This window comes from Vipera berus (genome assembly GCF_964194415.1).
Source record: "Vipera berus genome assembly, chromosome: 6".
Classification (NCBI taxonomy): domain Eukaryota; kingdom Metazoa; phylum Chordata; class Lepidosauria; order Squamata; family Viperidae; genus Vipera; species Vipera berus.
Window position 1 is genome coordinate 4,759,873 of NC_138208.1, and position 27,407 is coordinate 4,787,279.

The 27,407-nt window shown below is 43.2% G+C and overlaps 1 protein-coding gene across 6 annotated transcripts in view; it reads right to left on the bottom strand.

Annotated features, from left to right (window-relative positions):
* Positions 1 to 27,407, bottom strand: part of COG5 (component of oligomeric golgi complex 5) — a 150,302-nt gene that overhangs the window by 16,228 nt on the left and 106,667 nt on the right. For all 6 annotated transcript variants that reach the window (XM_081330701.1, XM_081330699.1, XM_081330700.1 and 3 more), the window contains 6 exons: positions 22,767 to 22,971; positions 20,518 to 20,679; positions 20,247 to 20,346; positions 3,063 to 3,173; positions 1,643 to 1,705; positions 167 to 270 (listed from right to left, as the gene is read on the bottom strand). In XM_081330701.1, coding sequence (XP_081186827.1) covers positions 167 to 270; positions 1,643 to 1,705; positions 3,063 to 3,173; positions 20,247 to 20,346; positions 20,518 to 20,679; positions 22,767 to 22,971 — 745 coding nt within the window. The remainder of the gene's footprint in view (positions 1 to 166; positions 271 to 1,642; positions 1,706 to 3,062; positions 3,174 to 20,246; positions 20,347 to 20,517; positions 20,680 to 22,766; positions 22,972 to 27,407) is intronic.

Below are 27,407 nucleotides of genomic sequence, written 5' to 3' on the forward strand. Positions count from 1 at the left end.
AGCAACAATCACATTTATTGCCTTCCATAATAGACTGGAATACTGCTAGATTAATTGGGGGGGGGTGTTTGTTGGTGGGTTCGCAAAGCCAGTAGACTCTCCATTTTCACAGGCTTTACTTCTTGTAGACCTATTAAAGACTATAGAGAAGCAGTGCCTCAATTACCCCGAAAAGTCTTCCTGATGCATGGTCATGATGATAGCTTGTATTGAGTCGCCAACCGAGTCCAGCAAAGGTTGCACAGCGTTGCCCATTAAATCGTAGATGGTCTGGAAGGCAGAACCAAGAATAAAACCCAGGTCAGAAGGAAACCGTGCCCTTCACCAGTCTCAAGCTATAATTATTGTTAAACAAGGGTTAATCGTGGGATACTAGCTAAGCCACCACATAAATATATACTAGGACACTAAATGAAACAATATAAATTGTAAGCTGCCAGCACCAAAGTTATATTAGCCCTAAGAAGATAAAGAGCTAGGTAATAGGAAAGAAGAGGCGAAGAATAGTAATACAGCTTTACTACGTAGTTTGACGGGGTTGTAGATCTTTAGTTGTTAAGCGGAGTGACGGCAGGGGAAAAAAAAACTGTCCTTATGTCTAGTTGTTCTGGCGTTGCAATGCCGTGTAGTGTCGTCCTGATGGAAGAAGTTGAAAGAGTTTACGTCCAGGATGTGACGGGTCTGTAGATATTTATTTACGGATTCTCCATCACTGGAAGTTGTCAGGAAGAGTTTGTCTGGGATGATATAAGGATTCATTGGAAGACGGGCTCCGGCATAAAACCTCTGGTCCCGGTGACTGACCCAGATTGGATCCTGCGATGTAAAGATGGTTGCCTAGGGCAGGGGGTTGGGTTAGAAGGCCTCCAAGGTCCCTTCCAGGCCTGTGATTCTATTCAGAAGTGTTGTGATTCCGTGCCAGCCACTGAACCCGGCAGTTGAGTCTGGGGAATCAGAAGAGGAGGAGGAGAAGGGGTCTGGGGAGCCATCAGAGTCGGAGGAAGGCTCTGATGAGCTCCTGGACTTACAATCTGATGGAAGAGCCTGGCCCCTCCACTTGAGCTCAGGCTGAGACCCAGCTGTGCTGGGAAGCCGAGTCAGACTCTGAGGACTCACAGCTGGAAGACATCATAGACGCTCGCAAACGCCGACAGGCAACAAGAGCAGGACAGAGGGAGGCAATGGGGCGGCTCCAAGGGCAGAGGAGAAAGCATTGAAAAGCCACATTCTTGGGGCTGCGTAATAAAAAGGGAAGGTGTGGGTGGTTCTGGTTGGTGAAGGCAACCGTTTGCAAAGGACTCCAGTTTCCTGGGATCACGTTCCGATTGCCTTGCCTGTGAACAATGCTCTGTTTGAATCGTGTTTTGTTTTGCCTTTGCTTTTGGGACATTTTGCGGGTCTGTAAATAATATTAAAAGGAGCTCATTTTCCCTGTGTTTCCAGCCTACTTGTTGGAAGAGGGGTTTGTCCTTGCGAGTTAACAAGGCCTCACGTCGGCTGGGACAGAACGAGAGGCTCAAAACGACCCCACAAGGCCTCCTTCCTCTTTGTGTTGACCCGTGAGGTAGTTTGGACCGAAAAGAAAGGAAGCCTGCTGGGCGAGATTTAAATCTTTCTCAACCACTTTACAGCGCGCACCTACCTTCAAAGCAGCATGCAGAGTTTCCTCCGAAGCTGTCGGAAAGCCACTTTGGCTGGAGATAACCTAAGACAAAGCGGTTGGAAGAGCGTTAAACTGTGTCGAGTTATGGCAAATCTTTATTTTCCACATTGGCTACAAAAGGCCAGCTGACCCCACCCCAGCTGTGCCTACAAGAAAAAGAGACCTGGCTCACTTCTTCTAAATCCCGATTCTTCCAAGAGGCCACCCAGAGATACTGTGCGGGCAGTATCTCAATTTACGACCGCAACGGAGCTTAAAATTTCCACCGCTAAGCAAGACGGTGGTTAATTGCCTTTTGCCCCGTTTTACGACCTTTCTTGCCACAACTGTTAAGTGAATCACTGCGGTGGATAAGCTAACAGCACAGTTGCTAAGTGAATCTGGCTTCCCCATTGACTTCATTAGGTGGTCGACAAAAAGAAAAAAGAAAAAGAAAAAGAAAAGGAAAAAAAGGGGATCTTTTACTGAAAGAAAGTGATTGCAGAGAAGCCAGGTGGGGATCTGAAGTTCCCGCGGGAATCGTTCAGCTAATTCCCCCTTGTTCACACCCCACCCCGATGCCCCGGTCCATCAAGAGCCAATCTGCTGTTGTGAAGGTGTTGTGAGAACTCCCCAGATGAGAAGGTGACAACAAGCCTTCTGTGGAGATGCTCAGTCTATCCAGATCACGGTTGACCCAAAGGTGCTTTTTCAGGAGGCAACTGGACTTCCTTGTTTTTCTTCCGAAGACGTTTCGCTTCTCATCCAAGAAGCTTCTTCAAGTTCTGGCTGGATGGTGGGGAAAGTCCAGTGGCCTGGTGAAAAAGCATCTTTGGGACGTCAGACTTCAATCCCTAAGTAACATTCCCCCCCTCCCCTCCGAATGGCAGCGTTCCGACAGGGACCCGACAAGTGGTCAGTTCAGTTCAGGGGCTCAGAGCGTTCTGGCTATTAAACCTTTCTGTCATGGTTCCGACAGGTGAAACTCTTCAAAGAACTTTGAGGCATTGTTTACCTTAAAGAATTTTTGTTTGAGTAGCACAGCATCAGCACTAACACAATCGAAGCCAAAAACCGAGTTCTCCCCTGAGCACCTAGTATCAAAGCACAATTCCCTCCTCCAATTCACAGTCATAAATCACATTCTCCAATTAGTCTGAAACGCGGGCTTCCCCTCCAGCTCTCCAGCCAATTCTTTCTCATCTCTTATTTCAATAACCTTGGTTCTCACACTAGGTGCAGTATTGTTATGTCTAGCTAAACTCTCGTGCACATTCCTCCCCCCAGCATCATCTAGCTCTAACTCTTAAGAGCAAAAGCGAAACAAGAAAATGGTTGCATTTCCATCTGTTGTCAATGCAAAAACATCTGACATTAGCAGCGTTGACACACTCACTTCGCAAATCTCCTTACAACTTACTTTTAGAATGGACTGGTGCAACTTATAGAGCGAGTTCACAACCGACACGTTTCTTCTCTGCCCTTCGGTTAAGGGGCCGATCACCTGGCTGGCTTCTCCCTGCGTCGACAGCTGCAGTGAGCAAATGAACAAAAGCGATTTATTTCCCGGGAAGTAACTGTTCCAGATTCAGATACAAGGCAGTCCTCGACTTACGACCACAATGGGACTCAATGGTGGTCGTAAGCCAAGGACCGCATGTAGCTCTTGTGGGCTTTATTTTTAGTGGCATGCTACATCACTTGGGCCACTGTCAAAAATCAGGCAGATGTTATTGACATCCTGACTCTCCTGCAGAATAAATTCACAGAGACGGATGGACGGGGCTTCGTTGAGCAATATTAAACATGAAAATTAGAATAGACACTGGAGAATAGAATAGAATAGAATAGAATAGAATAGAATAGAATAGAATAGAATAGAATAGAATAGAATAGAATAGAATAGAATAGAATAGAATAGAATAGAATAGAATAGAATCTGGAAGGGACCTTGGAGGTCTTCTAGTCCAGCCCCCTGCTCAAGCAAGAGAACCTATACCATCTCAGACAAGTGATTGTCTAGCCTCTTCTTGGTGTTTTTCTTGCAGATGTTTCAAGTCAAATATCATCAATATTAAAAGGGAGTGGAACCCCCACAGTTCAACCTCAAGCTACAAATAGCAACCGGAGCTTTGGTCTTGGCAGAAATTTTGATTATACTGTTTCCTAATTAAATTGGACACACACTGATTGTGCATCACAGCCTGGCAGACAAATGTGTCTTTCATAATTCACCTTCTTGAGGAGTCCCCTTTGCAAGCATGTTTGTCAAATTGTTACTAATAGATTCAATCTGTGAGTAGTTTTGGAACTCACCACTATCATCAACAAGTAATGTTCTGTTCCGTTCCATTTCAATTAATTCTATTCTATTCTATTCTGCTCTGCTCTGCTCTGCTCTGCTCTGCTCTGCTCTGTTCTATTCTATTCTATTCTATTCTATTCTATTCTATTCTATTCTATTCTATTCTATTCTATTCTATTCTATTCTATTTTGTTGTATTCTGTTCTATTCTGTTGTGTTCTGTTCTATTCTATTCTATTCTATTCTATTCTATTCTATTCTATTCTATTCTATTCTATTATTCTATTCTATTCTATTCTATTCTATATTCTATTCTATTCTATTCTATTCTCTATTCTATTCTATTCTATATTCTATTCTATTCTATTCTATTCTATTCTCTATTCTATTCTATTCTATTCTATTCTATTCTATTCTATTCTATTCTATTCTATTCTATTCTTTCACAACTGGTATTCATATTTATGACGGTTGCAGTGTCCCCGGGATCATGTGATCAGCTTTTGCAACCTTCTGACAAGCAAAGTCATTGGGAAAGTCAGATTCACTTAACAACGTTACTAACTTAACAACTACAATGGTTCACTTAACAACTGTGGCAAGAAGGGTAGCAAAATGGGGCAAAACCCACTTAACAAATATTTCACTTAGCAACAAAAATTTTGGGCTGAACTGTGGTCATAATTCAAAGACTATCTGTACTGGAAAGCCTATACAACCTGGACGGAGAAGAAATGGGTATGGATAACAGTTCTGGAAGTGAGCCACAACTTCGAGAAAGCAGCTACAATTGCGGTGTCTTTGGTTCTCTCTGAGCTGGGTTGTTTTCTTGCAGACATTTCATTAACCAAACGAGGCAATATCATCGTGCACTGATGATGTTACCTAGTTTGGTAATGAAACGTCTGCAAGGAAGCAGCCCCAGCTCAGAGAGAAGCAAGGACCCCACTGTTCAATCCTGAGCTACAAATATCCTTTTTTTTTATTGGTACCCACAATTCTTCAAAACAGGTTAAGACTGTCCGAGCCATCGGTTTCCTGGCATTTCCAGGACGGATCATTTCTCTCCTTCCCTCCTCTTTCTTTTAAGAAAGGATGATAAGTTCCTTCGGATCAAAATGTGGCTTTGAGTTGATATATTGAAGACTGAGGACCGTATTCATTTTTTTAAACAGCTGTATCGCTTTACATTATCTCTTTTAAGTTCTGAAAACGAGTTTTGTACAGGTAAAAACTAAGAAGCCGGTGAAAGCAGAGCTTCATTTGAACCGCCAAAGGGTTATGCGTGGCTCCTAAAATAATCCCTGACAGTTAGAATTGCATCCTTAATGGGAAGAAGGATTCGTTTTTTCTGTTACACGTGTTCTGCAGGAATTCCTCTCGTTTGTTCAGTTGCGAAATCCTGTCCGACTTTCGGTGAGCCCATGGTCCACAGCATGCCAGCCCTCCCTGCTGCCTTCCACTGTCTCCAAGACAAAAATACTTTTCAATCAAATGAAATTAAAACTGAGCTGTTCTCTTCCCCCCCCCCCCACACACACACTCTGTTCCTATGTAAGATGACCAATTGACCTCGGTAGGGCACAGCCAACGCTTTTGAGGCATGACTTGAGATGATGTCAAACACCCACACAAACCTTTCTTGAGCATTTGCAAACCATCTCGGAGGATAGCCATGGCAAAACGTTTCTGTGCCGTTGTCAAGAAAATTACATGGGCGAGTCCGCCGCTACCGCCAGGCACTCAATTCAGCTCTTTGCCTTTATTTGCAGAATCCTCCCATCTTCCTATCCTATTCAGATTCACGATCGTGTACACTCACTCCTACATCTTGGAAAAGGTTCTCACATGTATGAATGTAAAACAAAAGACCGATTAAGCGTATTATTTTTTTAATGTTACGTTCCCTTTCCCATTAAGACAGATCTTGATCTGTTACAGAAGAATAGAAAACAGCCAACGACGCTGGCAAAAATACCGTATTTATCGGCGTATAACACGCACTTTTTCTTCCTGAAAATAGGGGGCAAATGATCTGTGCGTGTTATACGCCGATATAATGTTAATGACCCATAGTTATTTATTTGAAATTTAAGTTTTTTTCCTGAAATTTCCTTTTTAAAATGAGGTGCGTGTTATACGCCGGTGCGTGTTATACGCCGATAAATACGGTAGTAAAGGGGTTTTTTAACTTAAATATAGTGTGGCAAGACCAACTTTCTTTTCTTTTTCCTTATTTTTAGAGAGCATTAGAGGTTGCCAAGGCTCCATCCTTCATTTCTAGACAACTCAATTTTTTGTGTTCCCAGTTCAACACATTTATCTGCGTGCAGCAGGTGGGCCTGTTAGTCTATTTCAATCCACCCACATGTGAAGCTCAGCAGAAATAGCATCAAAGTAAAAGAACATACAGTACTTAGATTACCACTCACACTGTGATCTAACTGCAGGCATAACACAAAATGAAGCAGACTTATTTTTTTTTTTAAAAAAAAAGCACCGTATAATAATTTGTGGAACAATCGTTCATTGACAAAGAGACTGGAATCGTTTCTTTCATCCATTTGGTGTTAAGATCCCAAGGAATCGTTAACAAGCCGTGCTTGCCGGTTTTTGGAATATTATATAACAATTCTCTGATTAAAGAAAAGCCCAAGGTTTTCTGAAAAACCTTAGGTGTCATGAAAAGAAGGACCAGGGATGACACAAGAGCAACGTTCAATATTTGAGGGACTGCCCCTAAGAAGAGGGAGTCAAGCTATTCTCCAAAGCACCTGAAAGCAGGACAAGAAGCAACGGATGGAAACTAACCAAGGAGAGAAGCAACCTGGAACTAAGGAGAAACTTCCTGACAGTCGGAACAATCAACCAGTGGAACAACCTGCCTCCAGAAGTTGTGGGTGCTCCACCACTGGAGGCTTGTAATAAGAGATTGGACAGCTATTTGTCTGGAATGGTGTAGGTTCTCCTGCTTGGGCAAGGGGTTGGACTAGAAGATCTCTGAGGTCCCTTCCACCTCTTGTCGTTCTGTATAGCTTCCTTCTTAGGATTCTTGCTAACCTGAGGAAATTTGGTCGTGTGCAAATACTTCCAAATACAAGAGTCGTGGTGGCGCGGTGGTTAGAATGCCGTGTTGCAGGCTAACTCTGCCCACGGCCAGCAGTTCGATCCTGACCGGCTCAAGATTGACTCTTGAATGCAGTATTCCAGGCTAATTCTGCTGACTGTCAGAAGTTCGATTCTGACCGGCTCAAAGTTGATTCAGCCTTCCATCCTTCTGAGGTCGGTCAAATGAGGACCCAGATTGTTGCGGGTGGTAATCTTATAAACCGCTTAGGGAGGGCCGTAAAGCCCTGTGAAGCAGTATATAACTACTAAGAGCTATTGCTATTGCTATCCAACTCTCCTCTACCTGTCCTGAGACAATCCAGTTTGATGAAGAATGAACGTGGGATATTGCCCCAGTAATGCTGGAATGGAAGAAACAATAGAAGGGTGCTTTGGATCTGCTAAGCGAGATTTTAGGATGACTGGGTATATTTGGGATTTAGAGGATCTTTCGTAAACAACTGCCGTAGGGGAGAACAGCCTATCCACTGAAACACTGGCATGGAGGATATGTCCTATCGAAAGAAAACAGGAGGATGGTTATCGGCAAGGTGGATGGACTCAGTTGCCATGGCTATGAGAGCACCGTTGGTGTATCTGAAGGATTATTGTAGACTGGGAATAGTGTAGGTGAAGGACAGAGTCTCGGGGTGGAGTCAAGAGAGGAATCAGCCTAGAATCTCTACGTAGTCACAAATGGTCGAAGTCCAGCCCCTCTTGAATTCCATTAACTCTTATCTAGTGTCAATTTAGTGCTGACCATTAGTTGACTTCTTGTGTACAGGCATCAGCAATAAATTAACTGGAACTTAACGTGCAGTCCTATTCTTTGTGCCTTACAAATAGACTATCCTGGAGAAAACCTACCTATGCAGTGCCTAGGAGTTGACACCAACCTGATTGACACATAATCACATCAAATCGGGCCAATCAAGAATGCCACGGCCACGGTAGATAATCCCATAAAAGTATCACCCTGAGTCGCAAACAATAGGTTAGCTTCTAACAGGCAAGCTCGTAAGACTTCTACTAAATTAATTTGCCCCCAAATTAAATACAGGGCTGAAACAGGGCCTGAGTGTACAAAACACAAACCTATTTTTTCAGACTGACCTTTATGTTCCAACACTCCTTCAAAAGGAGCAGCTCACCTAAATTTACACACATATGAGCTGCCACTGCTGTGGCTACTGCCCGTAGATGGCCTTGGGCTAGGCCACAGGTCTGCAACCCGCGGCTCCGGAGCCGCATGCGGCTCTTTCAGCCGTCCCCTGCAGCTCCCAGTCCTCTGCCATGTGCAGTCCAGAAAAAAAAAGTGGGACTAAAAAAGTTCAACCAATCAATTCAAATATGCAGGGTAGATGCATATCTCGCCTTGGCTCCACTCTTCAGTCAAACCCTGTTCTGTGCATGTGCGCATGTACGCGCATGTGCACACATTTTTTGTGGCTCCCAGTTGTTCCTTTTGTGAGGGAACTGGTTCCGAGTGGCTCTTTCACTGTTTCAGGTTGCTGACCCCTGGGCTAGGCTGAAACAGGAAATAAGATTTGTCCCGTGTCTGGGACTAAGCAAGTGTATTCTGAATGCTTAACAAACATTTCACACACACACACACACACACATATATATATATATATATATATATATATATATATATATATATATATATATATATATATATATATATATATATATATATATATATATATATATATATATATATATATATATATATATATATATATATATATATATATATATATATATATATATATATATATATATATATATATATATATATATATATATATATATATAAAACTTTTTTGATATATATAAAAGGTTGGATACTGGCTTATTACTTTGCGACATGTCAGTTTTTCAGCCTGATCACATTGGAAACAACACTACACATATCTTCCCTATGACTGAGTTCTGCTAAAAATAAGACACCGTTTAAAATATGATTAATGTGTGCAACTTTCTGTCCTCTGAGAAAATGTATTTCCTTGCATAACAATCTGTTACAATTTTAAAGGCCAGAAAACTATTCGGAAATGAGAACGAGTGTGGATATTAGGATAGGAAGTGCTATTTTGCGCGAGAATGAAGAAGCGTAATAGTCAAAGTCTGGAAGATATAGTCAACATTTAGGAGGATCTTGACAGACTTGAGCATTGGGCCCTAGCCAACAGAATGCAGTTCAGTGGCGAGAAAAATAAGATCCAGGAAAAACCAGATGCCATCAACGGTCCGATTATCAATCTCCCCCAAAAAAGGAACCCTCAGGGCAATTGAGTCCCAAAAAATAAATCTTTATTGGATACACCATCTTGGAACTGAAGAAGGAAAAGAAGGAGATCACGTGTGACCCTGGGACACTGCGACCGTCAAGGGCCAAGCCCCTTGAATTTTGATCTCGTGACCCCTGACGCCAAGACAGTTGGGAAGCCGGTCACAAATGTGAAAAACGGTCATAAGTCACTTTTTTCAGTGCTGTTGTTAACTATAAGTGGTCACTAAATGAACTATGATAAAACAAGGACCGCCTGTATTTGTTCACTATCGAAGCTGAACAGCGTCTTTGCTATCAAGGAGTAATTTCAGCAGGTTCTTAGGAACTGGGTCTGAATTTTGAGGTCCTTGGGACAAATCCCCCACCCCACCCCCATCTGCCGTCCACCATCAGAGGCGCCTTGGAGGAGAAGATAAAAAAAAATGGGTGTCAGATGTTAACCAAGGTAACAGCCAGGTGGGGTCCCACTGTGGCCAGCAAAGACACCTGTGCCAGTTTATTTAGCATCTTGGACCATTGCAAGGTGACGTGGCTTCAAATAGCTCAGGAACCACAAACCGTAAAATTATTACTCTCTTTATCGGCAATTCACCGTAAACCAGAGATCCCCAACCTTTCGGGCACCAGGGACCGGTTCCGTGGAGAGAGGTTTTTCCGCAGACCGGAGAGTGCGTGGTTTTGTGTGTTGCCTGCATCCCACAGATGGGGCTTTGCTTGTTTGTGCGGCCCGGTTTCTGGCATGCCGCGGCCCGGTACCGGTCCACAGACTGGGGGTTTGGGGAACCCTGCCGTAAAGTACTTATTGGATCAGTGCTCGGTATACATGAAACCAAGCTTCTCCAAACCTTGGCAACTTTAAGACTAGTGGACTTCAACTCCCAGAATCCCCCAGCCAGCACGGAATTCTGGGAGTTGAAGCCCACAAGTCTTAAAGTTGCCAAATTTGGAGACACCTCCCCCCCCGTCCTAAACCATCAACCCAGGTTAGAGGAACATGCTGAATTTGCATAACACGACATCCTATTATGGCTTAAGAAGATGGTTGGGTTCATACCGCAACACAGAAATTTCCACCACACACAAATCCCAATTATCCCACTCTATTTTCAGCTAGTCTGAGGCGAACGGCAAATTTAGTCATTACGTGAAAACCAGGAAAACATTTTTTTTTTTTTGGCTTTTACAAGCCTTTGCTGCAGATTAGCCATCTCATTACTGGTGCGACTGGTGCCAACTTCTCAATTATTTTCAAGCAGCATATTGATTTTTTTTTTGATTTGTGCTTTTTTGCACAGCCTGACATGCCCCCCCCTCTCTCCTTCATCCAGCCAATATTTTTTTAATGGAGGAGTTTTTAAAAAATCAAGTAAAATAAGACACAACCATACCCACACAGGTTTACAGTGTGTGTGTGTATATATGTATACGTATACGGGTATGTATGTATGTACGGAAGTATGTACAGGTAGTCCTCGACTTACAACGGTTCATTTAGTGACCATTCAAAGTTACAGCGGCATTGAAAAAAGGGACTTACGACTGGTTTGCACACTTACGACCGTTAGCAGCATCCCTGCAGTCATGTGATCAAAATTCGGACGCCTGGCAACTGGCTCATGTTTATGACGGTTTGCAGCGTCCCGGGGTCATGTGATCCCCTTTTGTGACCTTCTGACATGCAAAGTCAATGGGGAAGCCAGATTCACTTAACAACCGTGTTACTAAGTTAACAACTGCAACAATTCACTTACAAGTGCCATGCTTAGCAACAGGAGTTTGGGGCTTAACTGTGGTCGTTAGTCAGAATATACATATAGATATATATATGTGGACGCGGTGGCTCAGTGGGTTAGGACGCTGAGCTTGTCGATCAGAAGGTCGGCAGTTTGGCGGGTCGAATCCCGAGTGCCGCGTAACAGAGCGAGCGCCTGTTACTCGTCCCAGCTTCTGCCAACCTAGCAGTTCGAAAGCACGTAAAAATGCAAGTAGAAAAATAGGGACCACTACGGTGGGAAGGTAACAGCGTTCCGTGCACCTTTGGCGTCTAGTCATGCCGGCCACATGACCACGGAGACATCCTCGGACAAGCGCCGGCTCTTCGGCTTTGAAACGGAGATGAGCACCGGCCCCTAGAGTTGGAAACGACTAGCACGGATGTGCGGGGGAACCTTTACCTTTGTGTGTGTGTGTGTGTGTGTGTGTATGTATGTATGTATATATATATATATAGAGTGCATACACACACACACAGACACACATATATTTGTATATAAATAACAAAATGGGTGATGTTATGGGAAATCAATTTAATTTAATTTAATTTTAATTTATTGATATTTGTATACCGCCCTTCTCCCGAAGGACTCAGGGCGGTGTACAGGGCAAGAATAAAACACAAAGCTACAAAAATTAAAAAGTAATTAAATACATGCCCAACAATAAATACATTAATAAAACCCCAATAAAGTGATAGTAAAAACCCCACCAATCCCTCCTCAGGCCAGGCCGGCTTGTTCGAACAGGTATGTTTTCAGATCGCGGCGAAAGGAGCGAAGATCGGGCGCCGTCCGGAGCTCAACCGGTAACTGGTTCCATAGCTCCGGGGCGCCCACAGAGAAAGACCTCCCCCTGGGGGCCACCAATCTACATTCTCTGACCGGTGGCACCCTGAGGAGGCCCTCTCTGTGGGAACGCACAGGGCGGAGGGAAGTTGACGCCGGCAGCAGGTGTTCCCTGAGGTACTCCGGACCCCTGCCATGTAGGGCTTTAAACACCATGACTAGTACCTTGAATCTCACCCGGAAGACAACTGGCAACCAATGCAGCTCACGGAGCAGAGGTTTAACATGGGAGCATCGGGAAACTCCCAACACAACTCTCGCGGCTGCATTCTGTGCCAGTTGGAGCTTCCGGGTGGTCCTCAAGGGCAGCCCCATGTAGAGAGCGTTGCAGTAGTCTAGTCGAGAGGTCACGAGCGCGCGAGTGACTGTGCATAGATCATCCCGGCTTAGATAGGGCCGCAACTGGCGCACCAGGCGAACCTGGGCGAAAGCCCCCCTAGTCACAGCTCCTATGTGATCTTCCAGAGTGAGCCGTGAATCCAGGAGGACTCCCAAGTTCCGAGCCCTATCTACGGGGGGTAATAATTCGCCCCCCATAGAAAGAGATGGAATGTCCGAATAAACCCGGGATGAAGGTATGCAAAGCCACTCAGTCTTGTCGGGGTTGAGTTGAAGTCTGTTCCTCCCCATCCAGACCCGAACCGCCTCCAGGCAACGGGACATCACGGTGAGGGCATCACTGGGGTGGTTTGGGGTCGAAAAGAAAAGCTGGGTATCATCAGCATACTGATGATACCCAACTCCAAAACCACGAATGATCTCACCCAGCGGTTTCATATAGATGTTGAACAGGAGAGGCGAGAGGACCGACCCCTGAGGAACTCCACAAATGAGAGACCTCGCGGTCGACCTCTGCCCTCCTGCCAACACCGACTGCGAGCGTCCCTGGAGATAGGAGGAGAACCACTGTAAAACCGTGCCTCCCACTCCCAATCCCCTAAGACGCCGCAGCAAGATACCATGGTCGATGGTATCGAAAGCCGCTGAGAGGTCTAATAGGACCAGAACAGAGGAATGCCCCCTGTCCCGGGCCCTCCAGAGATCATTCACCAGCGCGACCAATGCCGTCTCCGTGCTGTACCCGGGCCTGAAACCCGATTGGTACGGGTCTAGATAATCCGCTTCATCCAGGACCAGAGGGAGCTGATGTGCCACCACACTCTCAACACCACACTCTCAACAACCAAGCACGACTGTTAACAGGAAGCAAACAATAATATCCAATAACGATTGTAGTAAACAACCATTTCTTTCAGCTGACAACCCAGCTCTTGCCTTCAAGAATCAATTATGGGATTTACATTCTGTTTTCTTCCAGGGAGGGGCAGTTTGGTCTAGTGGTTAAAGGCACCAGGCTGGAAAGTGGGAGCCGAGTCCCGCCTTAACCGGCACCGCCATCTGGTTGCTTCCGTCCTTCCCTTTCAGCCTTAGGGAGAGTCAAGGGCAAACAGTCCTGAAAAGGTTGCCAAGAAAAACCTCTGGGATCTGTCCAAGCGAATGGCCCGGAGCCAGGAACGACTCGCAGGCACAAAGACATCCCGGTGGCGTACAGCCAGGCTGGTCACGGGACCACGGAAAATGTCTTCGGACAATGCTGGCTCCTTGGGCCAACAAAATGGAGAGGGGAACTCTTGCCCTCGTTAATTTCAGAGGAAACGCGGTCTTTTTCAGCGGTTTTTAAAAATTTATTTATTTATTTATTTGCAATAGTTTGATGTCGCCGTCGGGAACTTTTTTTTTTCTTTTCTTCCCCCTTCGGTTTTATGATCCGAAGGTCATCGTGAGCTTCTCCTCTTGGAGAGGAAGGTTGGGTCTGTTTATTTCAACGTCCGTTGAGGACTTTCGGACACGTGGGACACGCCAACAGGAGTCAGGCGTGATGGACAGAAGGAAGGGGAGGAGAGGGAGGAAGGAAACAGATCGCTCCTAGCAACTGGGAGGGATGGAGATAAGGGAGGACATTTTTTGATAAGCTAACCTCTGGAACCCCCTTCATGGATTACTGCCTTGTCGTGGCGAAGGGGCTTGCGTAATTCAATGAAGCTATGAGCTATGCCGTGAAGGGCCACCCAAGACGGAAAGGTCATAGCAGAGAGTTCTGACAAAACGTGATCCACTGGAGAAGGAAATGGCAACCCACTCCAGTATCTTTGCCATGAAAACCCTATGGACAGTACCAAAAGGCAAAACGATATGACGCTGGAAGATGAGCCCCTCAGGTCGGAAGGCGTCCAATATGCTACTGGGGAAGAGCAGAGGGCTAGTACTAGTAGCGCCAGAAAGAATGAAGCGACTGGGCCAAAGCCGAAAGGACGCTCAGCTGTGGATATGTCTGGTAGTGAAAGGAAAGTCCGATGCTGTAAAGATTTTTTCTCCATAGGAACCTGGAATGTAAGATCCATGACTCAAGGAAAGCTGGATGTGGTCAAACAAGAGATGACAAGACTAAACATCGACATCTTAGGTATCAGCGAACTAAAATGGACAGGAATGGGTGAATTTAATTCAGACGACCATCAGGTATACTACTGCGGGCAAGAATCCCTCAGAAGAAATGGAGTAGCCTTCATAGTCAATAAAAAAGTAGGAAAAGCAATACTGGGATACAACCCTCAAAATGACAGAATGATCTCAGTTCGAATCCAAGGCAAACCATTCAATATCACAGTAGTCCAAGTCTATGCCCCAACCACCAGTGCTGAAGAGGATGAAATTGACCGGTTCTATGAAGCCCTACAGCACCTTATAGAACTAACACCCAAAAATGATGTCCTTATCATCATGGGAGATTGGAATGCTAAAGTAGGAAGCCAAAAGATAACTGGAATAACAGGCAAGTTTGGCCTTGGAGTACAAAATGAAGCAGGGCACAGGCTGATAGAATTTTGTCAAGAGAATACGATGGTCATAGCAAACACTCTTTTCCAACAACCCAAGAGACGGCTTTACACATGGACATCACCAGACGGTCAACACAGAAATCAGATTGACTATATGCTCTGCAGCCAAAGATGGAGAAGCTCTATACAGTCAGTAAAAACAAGACCAGGAGCTGACTGTGGCTCAGACCATGAGCTTCTTGTTGCAAAGTTTAGGCTTAAATTAAAGAAAGTAGGGAAAAGCGCTAGGCCAGTCAGGTATGAATTAAATCATATCCCTGTTGAATATACAGTAGAGGTGACAAATAGATTTAAGGAATTAGATCTGATAGACAGAGTGCCTGAAGAACTATGGACAGAGGTTCGCAACATTGTACAACAGGTAGCAACCAAAACCATCCCAAAGAAAAAGAAATGCAAGAAAGCAAAATGGCTGTCTGAGGAAGCTTTGCAAATAGCTGAGGAAAGGAGGGAAGCGAAAGGCAAGGGAGAAAAAGAAAGATACGCCCAATTAAATGCAGAATTCCAAAGAATAGCTAGAAGAGATAAGAATGCCTTCTTAAATGAACAATGCAAAGAAATAGAAAAAAACAATAGAATAGGGAGGACCAGAGATCTTTTCAAGAAAATTGGAGAGATGAAGGGAACGTTTCATGCAAAAATGGGCATGATAAAGGACCAAAATGGCAGGGACCTAACAGAGGCAGAAGAGATTAAGAAGAGGTGGCAAAATTACACAGAAGAACTATACAAGAATGAGCTTAATGTCCCTGATAATCACAATGAGGTGGTCACTGAGCTCGAGCCAGACATCCTAGAATGTGAAGTGAAGTGGGCCTTAGAAAAGCTGAGCAACAACAAAGCTAGTGGAGGTGACAGTATTCCAGCTGAGCTATTCAAAATCTTAAAAGACGATGCAGTAAAAGTGCTTCACTCAATTTGCCAGCAAATTTGGAAAACTCAACAGTGGCCACAGGATTGGAAAAGATCAGTTTACATTCCAATTCCAAAGAAAGGCAGTGCCAAAGAATGTTCAAACTATCGCACCATTGCACTCATTTCTCATGCTAGTAAAGTTATGCTTAAAATTCTACAAGCTAGACTCCAGCAGTATGTGGATCGAGAACTACCAGAAGTACAGGCAGGATTTCGAAGAGGCAGAGGAACTAGAGATCAAATTGCTAACATACGCTGGATCATGGAGAAAGCTAGAGAGTTCCAGAAAAACATCTACTTCTGCTTCATTGACTATGCTAAAGCCTTTGATTGTGTGGATCATAACAAACTCTGGCAAGTCCTTAAAGAGATGGGCATACCAGACCATCTTATTTGTCTCTTGAGAAACCTATATGCAGGCCAAGAAGCAACAGTGAGAACTGGACACGGAACCACTGATTGGTTCAAAATTGGGAAAGGAGTCCGGCAAGGCTGTATACTGTCGCCTTGCCTATTTAACTTATATGCAGAGCACATCATGAGAAAGGCAGGGCTAGATGAATCAAAAGTTGGAATTAAGATTGCCGGAAGAAACATCAACAACCTAAGATATGCAGATGATACCACTCTAATGGCAGAAAGTGAAGAGGAACTAAAGAGCCTCTTGTTGCGAGTGAAGAAGGAGAGTGCAAAACTTGGGTTGAAACTAAACATTAAGAAAACCAAGATCATGGCATCTGGCCCTCTCAATTCCTGGCAAATAGATGGGGAAGAAATGGAGGTAGTGACAGATTTTATTTTCCTGGGCTCCAAGATCACTGCAGATGGGGACTGTAGCCAAGAAATAAAAAGACGCTTGCTCCTGGGGAGGAAAGCCATGGCAAATCTAGACAGCACACTAAAAAGCAGAGACATCACCCTGTCAACAAAAGTGCGTATAGTCAAGGCTATGGTCTTCCCAGTTGCAATGTATGGCAGTGAAAGCTGGACCATAAGAAAGGCTGAGCGCCAAAGAATTGAAGCCTTTGAACTATGGTGCTGGAGAAGACTCCTGCGAGTCCCTTGGACTGCAAGGCGATCAAACCGGTCAGTCCTAGAGGAGATCAACCCTGACTGCTCTTTAGAAGGCCAGATCCTGAAGCTAAAACTCAAATACTTTGGCCATCTAATGAGAAGGAAGGACTCACTGGAGAAGAGCCTAATGCTGGGAAAGATTGAGGGCAATAGAAGAAGGGGACGACAGAGAATGAGGTGGCTGGATGGAGTCACTGAAGCAGTAGGCGTGAGCTTAAATGGACTCCAGAAGATGGTAGAGGACAGGAAGGCCTGGAGGAACATTGTCCATAGGGTCGCGATGGGTCGGACACGACTTCGCAACTAACAACAACAACAACAACCTCTGGAACAGGTCCAGCTTCCCAGAGTTTGAAAAGTACTGGCACGGCATGCTTAACGGTCCTTCCTCGTTTAGTTAGCCAGCGGCGGTGTCAGAGAACCAGAGACCTTGGAGGTCATCTAGTCCAACCCCCTGCTCAAGCAGGAGACCGTTTCTGAATGGGATAAAACCAAGGAAGAGTCCAACGTGCCAATCAATTGATCTCTTGAAAAGCTATGAAGGCTAACAAATCCTTGAGAGGCATACAAGATAAATGGCAGTAGAAGCAATCAAGAGAGCGAATGGGATGAGTCGGTGGGAGACCGAATCATGCGGACTGGTGCTTGTCAACCTTGGCAACTTGAGCATGTGTGGACCTCAACTTCCAGGATTCCCTAGCTCGCTGGGAAGAGAAGAGCTGATAGGTTTGGTCCCCGTGGCACTGAAAAACAGAATGGCTGTCAAGAACACCAACCAGCAGTCAGAAGACTTGATGGAAACTCGTTCATTTCACAACAGAGAAACCAGAGTTCACCAGACTTTCACTCGGGAAAATGTAACCATCTTACGCCAAGCCGAGTCCAAAAACGCTAGGAAATTTCTAGAAGCCTGGCACTCTGACAAATAAGCCATCAATTAAACACCTGGACATTAGCAATATCTACAGACTATGCAAAAGAGACAATTGATCAGACAAAAAAGGGGGGGTCAAAAAGATCGTGTGAAGCGTTAATACCGCTTTACAAGGCCTTGGCAAGGCCACACTTGGAATCCTGCATCCAGTTTTGGTCGCCACGATGTAAAAAAGATGTTGAGACTCTAGAAAGAGTGCAGAGAAGGGCAACAAAGAGGATCAGGGGACTGGAGGCTAAAACATATAAGGAACGGTTGCTGGAATTGGGTATGTCGAGTTTAATGAAAAGAAGGACTAGGGGTGACATGATAGCAGTGTTCCAGTATCTCAGGGGTTGCCCCTAAGAAGAGGCAGTCAAGCTATTCTCCAAACCCCTTGAAGGCAGAACAAGAAGCAACGGATAGAAACTCACCAAGGGGAGAAGCAACCTAGAACTAAGGAGAAACTTCCTGAGAGTTAGAACAAGTAACCAGCGGAACAACCTACCTCCAGAAGCGGTGAATGCTCCAACACTGGAAGTTTTTAAGAAGAGACTGGACAGCCATTTGTATGAAATGGTATAGGGTTTGCTGCTTAAGGAGGGGGTTGGACTAGAAGACCTCCAATGTCCCTTCCAACTCTGTCATTCTATTCTATTCTATTTCATTCTGTAATTCTATTCTATTCTATTCTATTCTATTCTATTCTATTCTATTCTATTCTATTCTATTCTATTCTATTCTATTCTATTCCATTCTATATTCTGTTCTGTTCTGTTCTGTTCTGTTCTGTTCTATTCTGTTCTGTTCTGTTCTGTTCTACTCTACTCTACTCTATTCTAAATTCTACTCTACTCTACTCTACTCTATTCTAAATTCTATTCTATTCTATTCTATTCTATTCTATTCTATTCTATTCTATTCTATTCTATTCTATTCTATTCTATTCTATTCTATTCCATTCTATATTCTGTTCTGTTCTGTTCTATTCTATTCTGTTCTGTTCTACTCTACTCTAAATTCTACTCTACTCTACTCTACTCTATTCTAAATTCTATTCTATTCTATTCTATTCTATTCTATTCTATTCTATTCTATTCTATTCTATTCTATTCTATTCTATTCTATTCTATTCTATTCTATTCTATTCCATTCCATTCCATTCTATGTTCTGTTCTGTTCTACTCTACTCTATTCTAAATTCTACTCTACTCTACTCTACTCTACTCTACTCTACTCTACTCTACTCTACTCTAAATTCTATTCTATTCTATTCTATTCTATTCTATTCTATTCTATTCCATTCCATTCCATTCCATTCCATTCCATTCCATTCCATTCTATTCTATTCTATTCTATTCTATTCTATTCTATTCTATTCTATTCTATTCTATTAATTCTAATTCTAATTCTAATCCTATCCTCTAAGACCATCCCCACCAACACTGACCAGACCAGCCATTCGAATATAACCTGAGAGCGAACCTCGCTTCTTACCAGCACTGATGATGTTACCTAGTTGGGTAATGAAACGTCTGCAAGTAAACAACCGAGCTCAGAGACCACCAAGGACCTCTCAAAACGATGGCCTTAGGTCCAGACAGCCCCGGACCGAACCATCTGGACTCTTTGCCGTTTGGGATACCGGTTCCTTTCTCTCTGACCAGCTGTCTGAACTTACCAGTTGCAGAGAGGTTTATAGTCAGATTAGGGGCCACCCAGTCCATCCCAGTTCTTGTGCAATCTGGAGGGAAGGCAGGCTCGCTTGTGGTTTACCAGGCTAAAGAGAAATGGGTCTGCCGCTCTAAAATATTATAGCGATATACGATTTCATTTTTATCGGAGCGTGTTATTGGTTTTCAGCTTGGCTAAGATTCCTACGTTTCTTCCCCCCCCAGGTTTCAGGATAGTTTAACCCTCCTGTGATTTCTGTTTATAAAGAAAATTGCGAGATGTCAAATACGTTATAAAAGATTCCCTGCAGGAGTAACCGGCGAAATCCCAAAGCCGTCTCCATTTCAACAACATATGTGTGGTGTGTGTGTGTGTGGGGGGGTCTTTCTACCGTTGTAACTCATTTGTAACTTTTAATCATTCAAGCTCCACTCAAACCAAATTGCTATTCGTTGCATCGATCCCATCCCATCAATTTCCAGTCTTGAAAAAAAGGCAAATACAGTAGTCCTCAATTTACGATCACAATTGGGGGCAAAATTTCCACTACTAAGCGGGACAGTTGTTCATTCCGTTTGAATCCAGCTCCGACTCTCATAAATATGAGCCCGTGGCCAAGCACCTGAATTTTGATCACGTGACCGTGGGGATTAAGTCATTAAGTGTGAAAAACAGTCCTAGATGACTTTTCCCAGTGTCTTTGCAACTTTGAATGGCCACTAGACAAATGGTTGTTAAGTCAAGGACTAACTGTATTTGAAAATAGTTTTATTTTTATTTTTTAAATATATTACTTACAAGTTGTTCAGACTTGACGCCAAATAGCTGGATGGTCTTTGCCACGTTTTTTGATACTGCAAAGCTGAGGTTTACATCCACCGCTGCCACATTCAGCTCACTGGAAAATAAAAAATATATAACAGAATGCAAAAGGAGATTAAAGAAAGGAGTCATGCAACCGCTGAAGACATCTCCGTTCCGAAGTTGTGATTAAAAAGGAAGAAGGGGGAAAAAAAACAAAAAGAATCACTTCATACGTTGTGCACCGAGGTTTATTACAAACGCTTACCTCGCAATGATTTTGATAATGCTGTCGAGTTCGTCGGCCGACGGGGGGTTGCGACCTCCGGGAGGAAACACGAGGTTGATGGGATCAAAGAGCCGTGACAGGGATTTTGATAGATAGGCAGCTTCATAAGGTTGCAAAGAATTTTTTAATGCTTTTTCCGGGCTAAAAAAAGGAGCAATTGACAAAGACAAAAATATTCATCTTCATTTTGCAAACGCAGCAGCCCATCTGAGACATGACAAAAGGCTTCTCCAATAGGATCTTTTCATCTTTTGCCGAGAAGAGCAATAGCAATTAGACTTATAGACCGCTTCGTAAGTGCTTGACAGCCTTCTCTAAGCAGTTTACAGAGGCAGCCTGTGGCCCCCAATGACCTGGGTCCTCAATTTACTGACCTCGGAAGGATGGAAGGCTGAGTCAACCTTGTGAGCCGGTCAGGATCGAACTGCCAGCAGTGGGCAGAATTAGCCTGCAATGCTGCATTCTAACCACTGCGCCGCCACAGCTTAGATAGCAATAGCACTTAGACTTATATACCACTTCACAGTGCTTCAACACCATCCTCTGGGCGGTTAAAGAGTCAGCATATGGTCCCCCAACAATTTGAAGGCTGAGTCAACCTTCAGCCCCATCAGCATCGAACTGCTGACAGTCGGTAGTTTCAGAGCCTGCAATACTGCAATCTAGCCACCAGGGCTCAGTGACAATTTCCAGTGAGATTGTAAACAACCACACACTTGCTTTTTAACCTGAACTCCACAGATTAAAAAGCAAATATCTCTGCAATGTGCATTATGTCTTATAAAGGCGTTGATGCACAGAGATGCGTGCAGTTGGGTATAAATGGAATACAGAATAACAGAGCTGGAAGGGACCTCGGAGGTCTTCTGGTTCAACCCCCTGCTCAGGCAGGAAACCCTATACCATTTCAAATAAGTGGTTGTCCAGTCTCTTCTTAAAAACTTCCAGTGTTGGAGCATTCACAACTTCTGGAGGCAGGTGGTTCCACTAGTTAATTGTTCCCACTGTCACGAAATTTCTCCTTAATTCTAGGTTGCTTCTCTCCTTGATAAACTTCCACCCATTCCTTCTTGTCCTGCCCTCAGGTGCTTTGGAGAATTGGTTGATCCCTCTTCTTTGGGGCAGCCCCTCAAATATTGGAAGACTGCTATCATGTCACTCCCAGTCCTTCTCTTTGTTAGGCCAGACATTCCCAGTTCCTGCAACTGTTCATCGTACGTTTTAGTTTCCGGACCCCTAATCATCTTTGTTGCTCTCCTCTGTACCCCTTCCAGAGTATCAACATCTTTTTTTGTATCGTGGTGACCAAAACTGGACACACCATTCCAAGTGTGGTCTTACCAGTGCTGTATATGATGGTAATAACACAAGAGTGAGTCAAGCTATTCTCCAAAGCACCTCAAAGCAGGACAAGAAGCAATGGATGGAAACTAGTCAAGGAGAGAAGCAACCTAGAACTAAGGAGAAACTTCCTGACAGTGAGGACAATTAACCAGTGGAACAACCTGCCTCCAGAGGTGGTGAATGCTCCAACACTGGAGGTTTTTAAGAAGAGACTGGACAGCCATTTGCCTGAAATGGTATAAGGTTTCCTGCCTGAGCAGGGGGTTGGACTAGATGACCTCCAAGGTCCCTTCCAACAACTTCTTCTTCTTCTTCTTCTTCTTCTTCTTATTATTATTATTATTATTATTATTATTATTATTATTATTATTATTATTATTATTATTATTATTATTATTATTCCTGTATCAAACTCTATGCCTTGCTCAGATTAGTAACTCAAAAACCCCAGTAAGTGTATTCGTGTTCTACATCAAGACACACTGATCAAACCTAAGTATTTCTCAACTTAAAATAAAATTTTCTAAATACACTAAGCATGCCCGTCCCCAAATATCCATGGGTTGGGACTAATTTCCAGGGCAGAAATGTTGCCTTACGACAGTTTAATAAGCTACAATATGAGAACTGATCGAGAATTTTGTGTTAAAATACCTCAGCCCTCTTACAAATCAATCCCAACGCACACTAATCTTCAACCTGCTTCTATTCAAACCAGTAAATTCTAATGACTCAACGGCAATAGATTCACTGCCTTTGTGAACGGCAAAACCAATTTCTATTTATAAATATCACGCTGCGCTACAGAAAACGGCCTAATTTGTTGCAAGGAGTCTGAAGTCTGAAATCGTCTGTGGTCTAATTACAGACAGAAGTGCTCATACTCATAATCTTGTTTCTTCCGCATGAATATGTCCTGTTCATCGTCATCTATTTGTGGAAGTTCCGATAAAGGCTCGGGGCTGCCGTTCGTTATAACGTTCCTTTGAATGTTTTCGCTGTATTGTTGAAGACGCTTCCAGAAATCATTGTACAGCCTCAGTAATTTAGGATATTCGCCTTCGAAAGCTTGCTTCAGAAACATGGACGCTGAAAGACGAAAAAAAAAAGACCAAGCAGATATGACTTAAAGCAAGCCTTATCAGCTGGTGTGAGGCTTAGAACTTCAGTGCTACAATATTTAAAATCAACAACATACACATCAAATCTACAAAACTACTTCCGGCTACAGCCGTTTTTCTTCGTTTTTCAACTTGCCACAGCTATGGGCGGAGAGAAAATACATTCTCCTAGTTCAGTCGTAACAATAACTTTCCTGTGGGAACCAAGGTCCAATTGCTCAAGTGTTTGACGGGCTAGAACTACCGTCAGAGATCCCGCCAAAGGTGTTCAGCTGGGGATTGTGATTTATGACACACCAAAGTGGGAAGTTTAACTTTTACTTTGTAACCTTTTTAAAATAGGCCCCATCTGGCTTGAGGAGGCAGAGAAAAACATTTAAAAAAAAATCTGTGCAATTTCTATAGGAGAGGCAGTTGGGCAGTGGATCAAAAAGCTGATGATTGCACCATCCTAAGCTTTTCTCGTTTCTAGTCCTACGATCCAGAGCAGAGAGTATGCAGCCACGGATGTTCCTTGCACGCACGTAGACACAAACACACGCAGATGCAATGCAAAGCCCAAGTAGAAAGGCGCGGTCCTTCGTTACACAGAAGAAAATATCCGTAGCCACTTCTGGTAGAGAGTAAGAAAGGATTCCAGAGCCGCATCTGCCTTCCCAGCTTTTTCTACTTTTGCATCACTCTCTCTTGAATCTCTGTCTACCTACTGTCACCTTTTGGAATGGAATGGAATGGAACAGAACAGAACAGAACAGGGAATGGAATAGGGAACGGAACAGAACAGAACAGAATAAAAACTTTATCGTTCTGTATATGTACACTAATCAGCATACATTCAAATGACATTTTGTTGCATTCAGCTCTCAAAAAAAATATCATTTATGCATGTACCTCCACCCCACCACCCCACCCACCAGATATATGACACAGAGAAACATCGCCGTCTAGTTCGAATGTATGCATATGCACGGCGAGAAAAATGAATCTTGCGAATTTACCAGACGGATGGCATAGGGAACAAAGCTGTTGCAGAATCAGGTGGTCCTGCTGGAAATTCTTCAAAACCCACCCACCCACCGACCCCGCAGAAGGGAGCAAAAGAAACAGACCCTGAAGTGGGTGTGTATGGGTCTCTAACAATGCTTTGAGCTCTAAAGACATAGCGCTTATAAGGTCGTAACTCAAGGACTTCATGGGCAAGCCTTCTGTGGAAATATTTCACTCTGGAGAAAATTCTGTACCTTACCTTCGCAATGGCCATAAAAACAAAAATATCCAAAGGAATTCCTGCTGTGCCTTATTATTCGCTTTTATGTCCCTATTCTAGTCTAATAAAACATATGAGTCACACTCTGGATGGCCTAATAACCCTACTTTTTTCTCTGATTCCCCACCCTGCTTTATATTTTCAGTGTCACAATGACTTCTTTCTGCAATAAGATCCGAGGCTTGAAAAAGTGAAAGGTGATTTCATTGCTAGCATCACCAATTGGAAGCTTAGACAAACAATACCTTGTCCTAGTTATTCTTACTGCTAGATGAGGTGAGTTACGCAAGAGATCTGTTTTCATCCAATTCAATTCAAAAATGCCCCAGAATGAATATATATATATATATATATATATATATATATATATATATATATATATATATATATATATATATATATATATATATATATATATATTCGCCACTGAGTGATTTCTTTAGACATTTAGACATTTCCTCACTAATATTTTTATTTTTTTTATTTTATTTTAATCCCATTTATATCCCGCCCTTTTCCGAAGACTCAGGGCGGCTTACAATTTAAGCACAAACCAATGTGCTTAGCAATAGCCTTCATTCTATGTATATGCCTGCTTATTAGGGCTTTCGGGGGGCCCCAAGCGGCATTATTACAAAGTCAGCTTATTGCCCCCAACAATCTGGGTCCTCATTTTACCTACCTCAGAAGGATGGAAGGCTGAGTCAACCTTGAGCCTGGTGGGACTCGAACCTGCACTAATTGCAGGCAGCTGGTGCTACTTAAGGAGGCATTAGCCCACTGCTCCACCAAGGGGAAATATCCAAAACTACATACAGTATTTTGAATGGACGTAGGTAATTTGTTAAATTCTACAGGTTTGGTTTTGATAATTTTGCAATATATATACATATACATATACATATACATATACATATACATATACATATACATATACATATGCATATGCATATGCATATGCATATACATATACATATACATATACATATACATATACATATACATATATATATATATATATATATATATATATATATATATATATATATATATATATGTAAATTATTCAAATTGCTAATAAAAATTTTTGTGACTATATCCTGTGGATAGCCTTGAGTTAGGCCAAAACAGGAAAGAAAGAGTTAATTAGCAAGGCATATTCAAATGACTTGACAAATATTTAACACATATATCTCCCTTGCTTCCTAGCTAATAGAGAAAGAACCTGTGCCTCAGGAAGTTAAAGCAACTGCCTAATATATAATCAGCCCAGGTTCGAATCTCAGATTAAAAAAAAGGGTATGACTGACTGATGAGAACATAAGAAGTTCGAAATGATCATTTCAGCCTCCCTAAAAATTCTTTATTAGCAATTTGAATAATTTACACAAATAATGAGCTGTCATAAGTTGTGACTATATCCTGTGGATAGCCTTGAGTTAGGCCAAAACAGGAAAGAAAGAGTTAATTAGCAAGGCATACACACACCACACACACAAATACATACACATATCAAGGACTTTGAAACAAATACTTTAGAAGTCACAGCGTTAACCCACGACTGATTTTAGAATAGGCAAAACATAAAAATGTAATAGATCTCACACAAAATATTCTTACAACAGGTACAGGAAGTTGCAAATAATAAACTAGCTTTGAAAATATTAGAGAGCCACATCCAATGCAGATGCATTAATGCGTTTTTTGGGGGGTGGGGTCCTTGGTGCTCTCTGAGCTTGGTGGTTTTCTTGCAGACGCTTCAGTGCTTAGCACTGATGATGTTACCTAGTTGGGTCATGATGCAAAAAACCCACCATTTTCAAGACCATTTCCACCAACACTGACAGGGCAAGCCACTAGAATATAAATAGAGAGCAAACACCATACCTTATTAGCACTGATGATATTACCTAGCTGGGTAATAAAACGTCTGCAAGAAAACCACCAAGCTCAGAGAGCACCAAGGACCCCACAGTCCTCCTCCTCCTCCTCCCCCTTCTAGGACTGATGATGTTACCTAGTTGGGTCATGAAATGTCTGCAAGGAAACCACCAAGCTCAGAGAGCACCAAGGACTCCTCATTTCAACCCTGAGCTACAAATATTCGCTTCTATTGGCATTTTTTTTCCCTTTCCTGTTATTTTTCTAATCACAGTCACATTTGGGGAAGGTGATTACTAATAAGTTGCAGTGCAAAACTGGCAGTTCAGTTTCTCTCAATCTTTCTCTACTCCTATTGCCATTTCCCCGAATCTTTGTCGTCTTATCCCTTGATTCTAGGGACAGCGACTGGGGCTCGGGACCCCAAGATAGTTAGGGAAAAGCTGGAGTTTTTGGCTTAATGTCAGGGTTCCGACAGATGAAACCCTTCAAAGAACTTTGAGGCATTGTTTACCTTAAAGAATCTTTATTTGAGCAGCATGGCATCGGCACTAACACAGTCAAAGCCAAAAATTGAGTTCCCTTCCCCTGAGCACCTAGTATCAAAGCACAATTCCCTCCTCCAGTTAACAGTCATAAATCACATTCCCCAATTAGTTTGAAATGCGGGCTTCCCGATTCTTATCATCTCTTATTTCGATAACCTTGGTGCTCACGCTAGGTGCAGTATTGTTATGTGTAGCTAAACTCTCGTGCACATTCCTCCCCCCAGCATCATCTAGCTCTAACTCTAAGAGCAAAAGTGAAAGAATAAAATGGTTGCATCTCCATCTGTTGTCAATGCAAAAACATCTGACGTCAGCAGCGTTGACATCCTGTAGTAGGTGGACAGAGATTCAAGAGAGAGTGATGCAAAAGTAGAAAAAGCTGGGAAGGCAGATGCGGCTTCTGGAATCCTTTCTTACTCTCTACCAGAAGTGGCTACGGATATTTTCTTCTGTGTAACGAAGGACCGCGCCTTTCTACTTGGGCCTTGCGTTGCATCTACGTGTCTTTGTGTCTACGTGCGTGCAAGCAACATCCGTGGCTGCATACTCTCGGCTCTGGATCGTAGGACTAGAAACGAGAAAAGCTTAGGATGGTGCAATCATCAGCTTTTTGATCCACTGCCCAACTGCCTCTCCTATAGAAATTACACAGATTTTTTTAAAAAAACAATGTTTTTCTCTGCCTCCTGAAGCCAGATGGGGCCTATT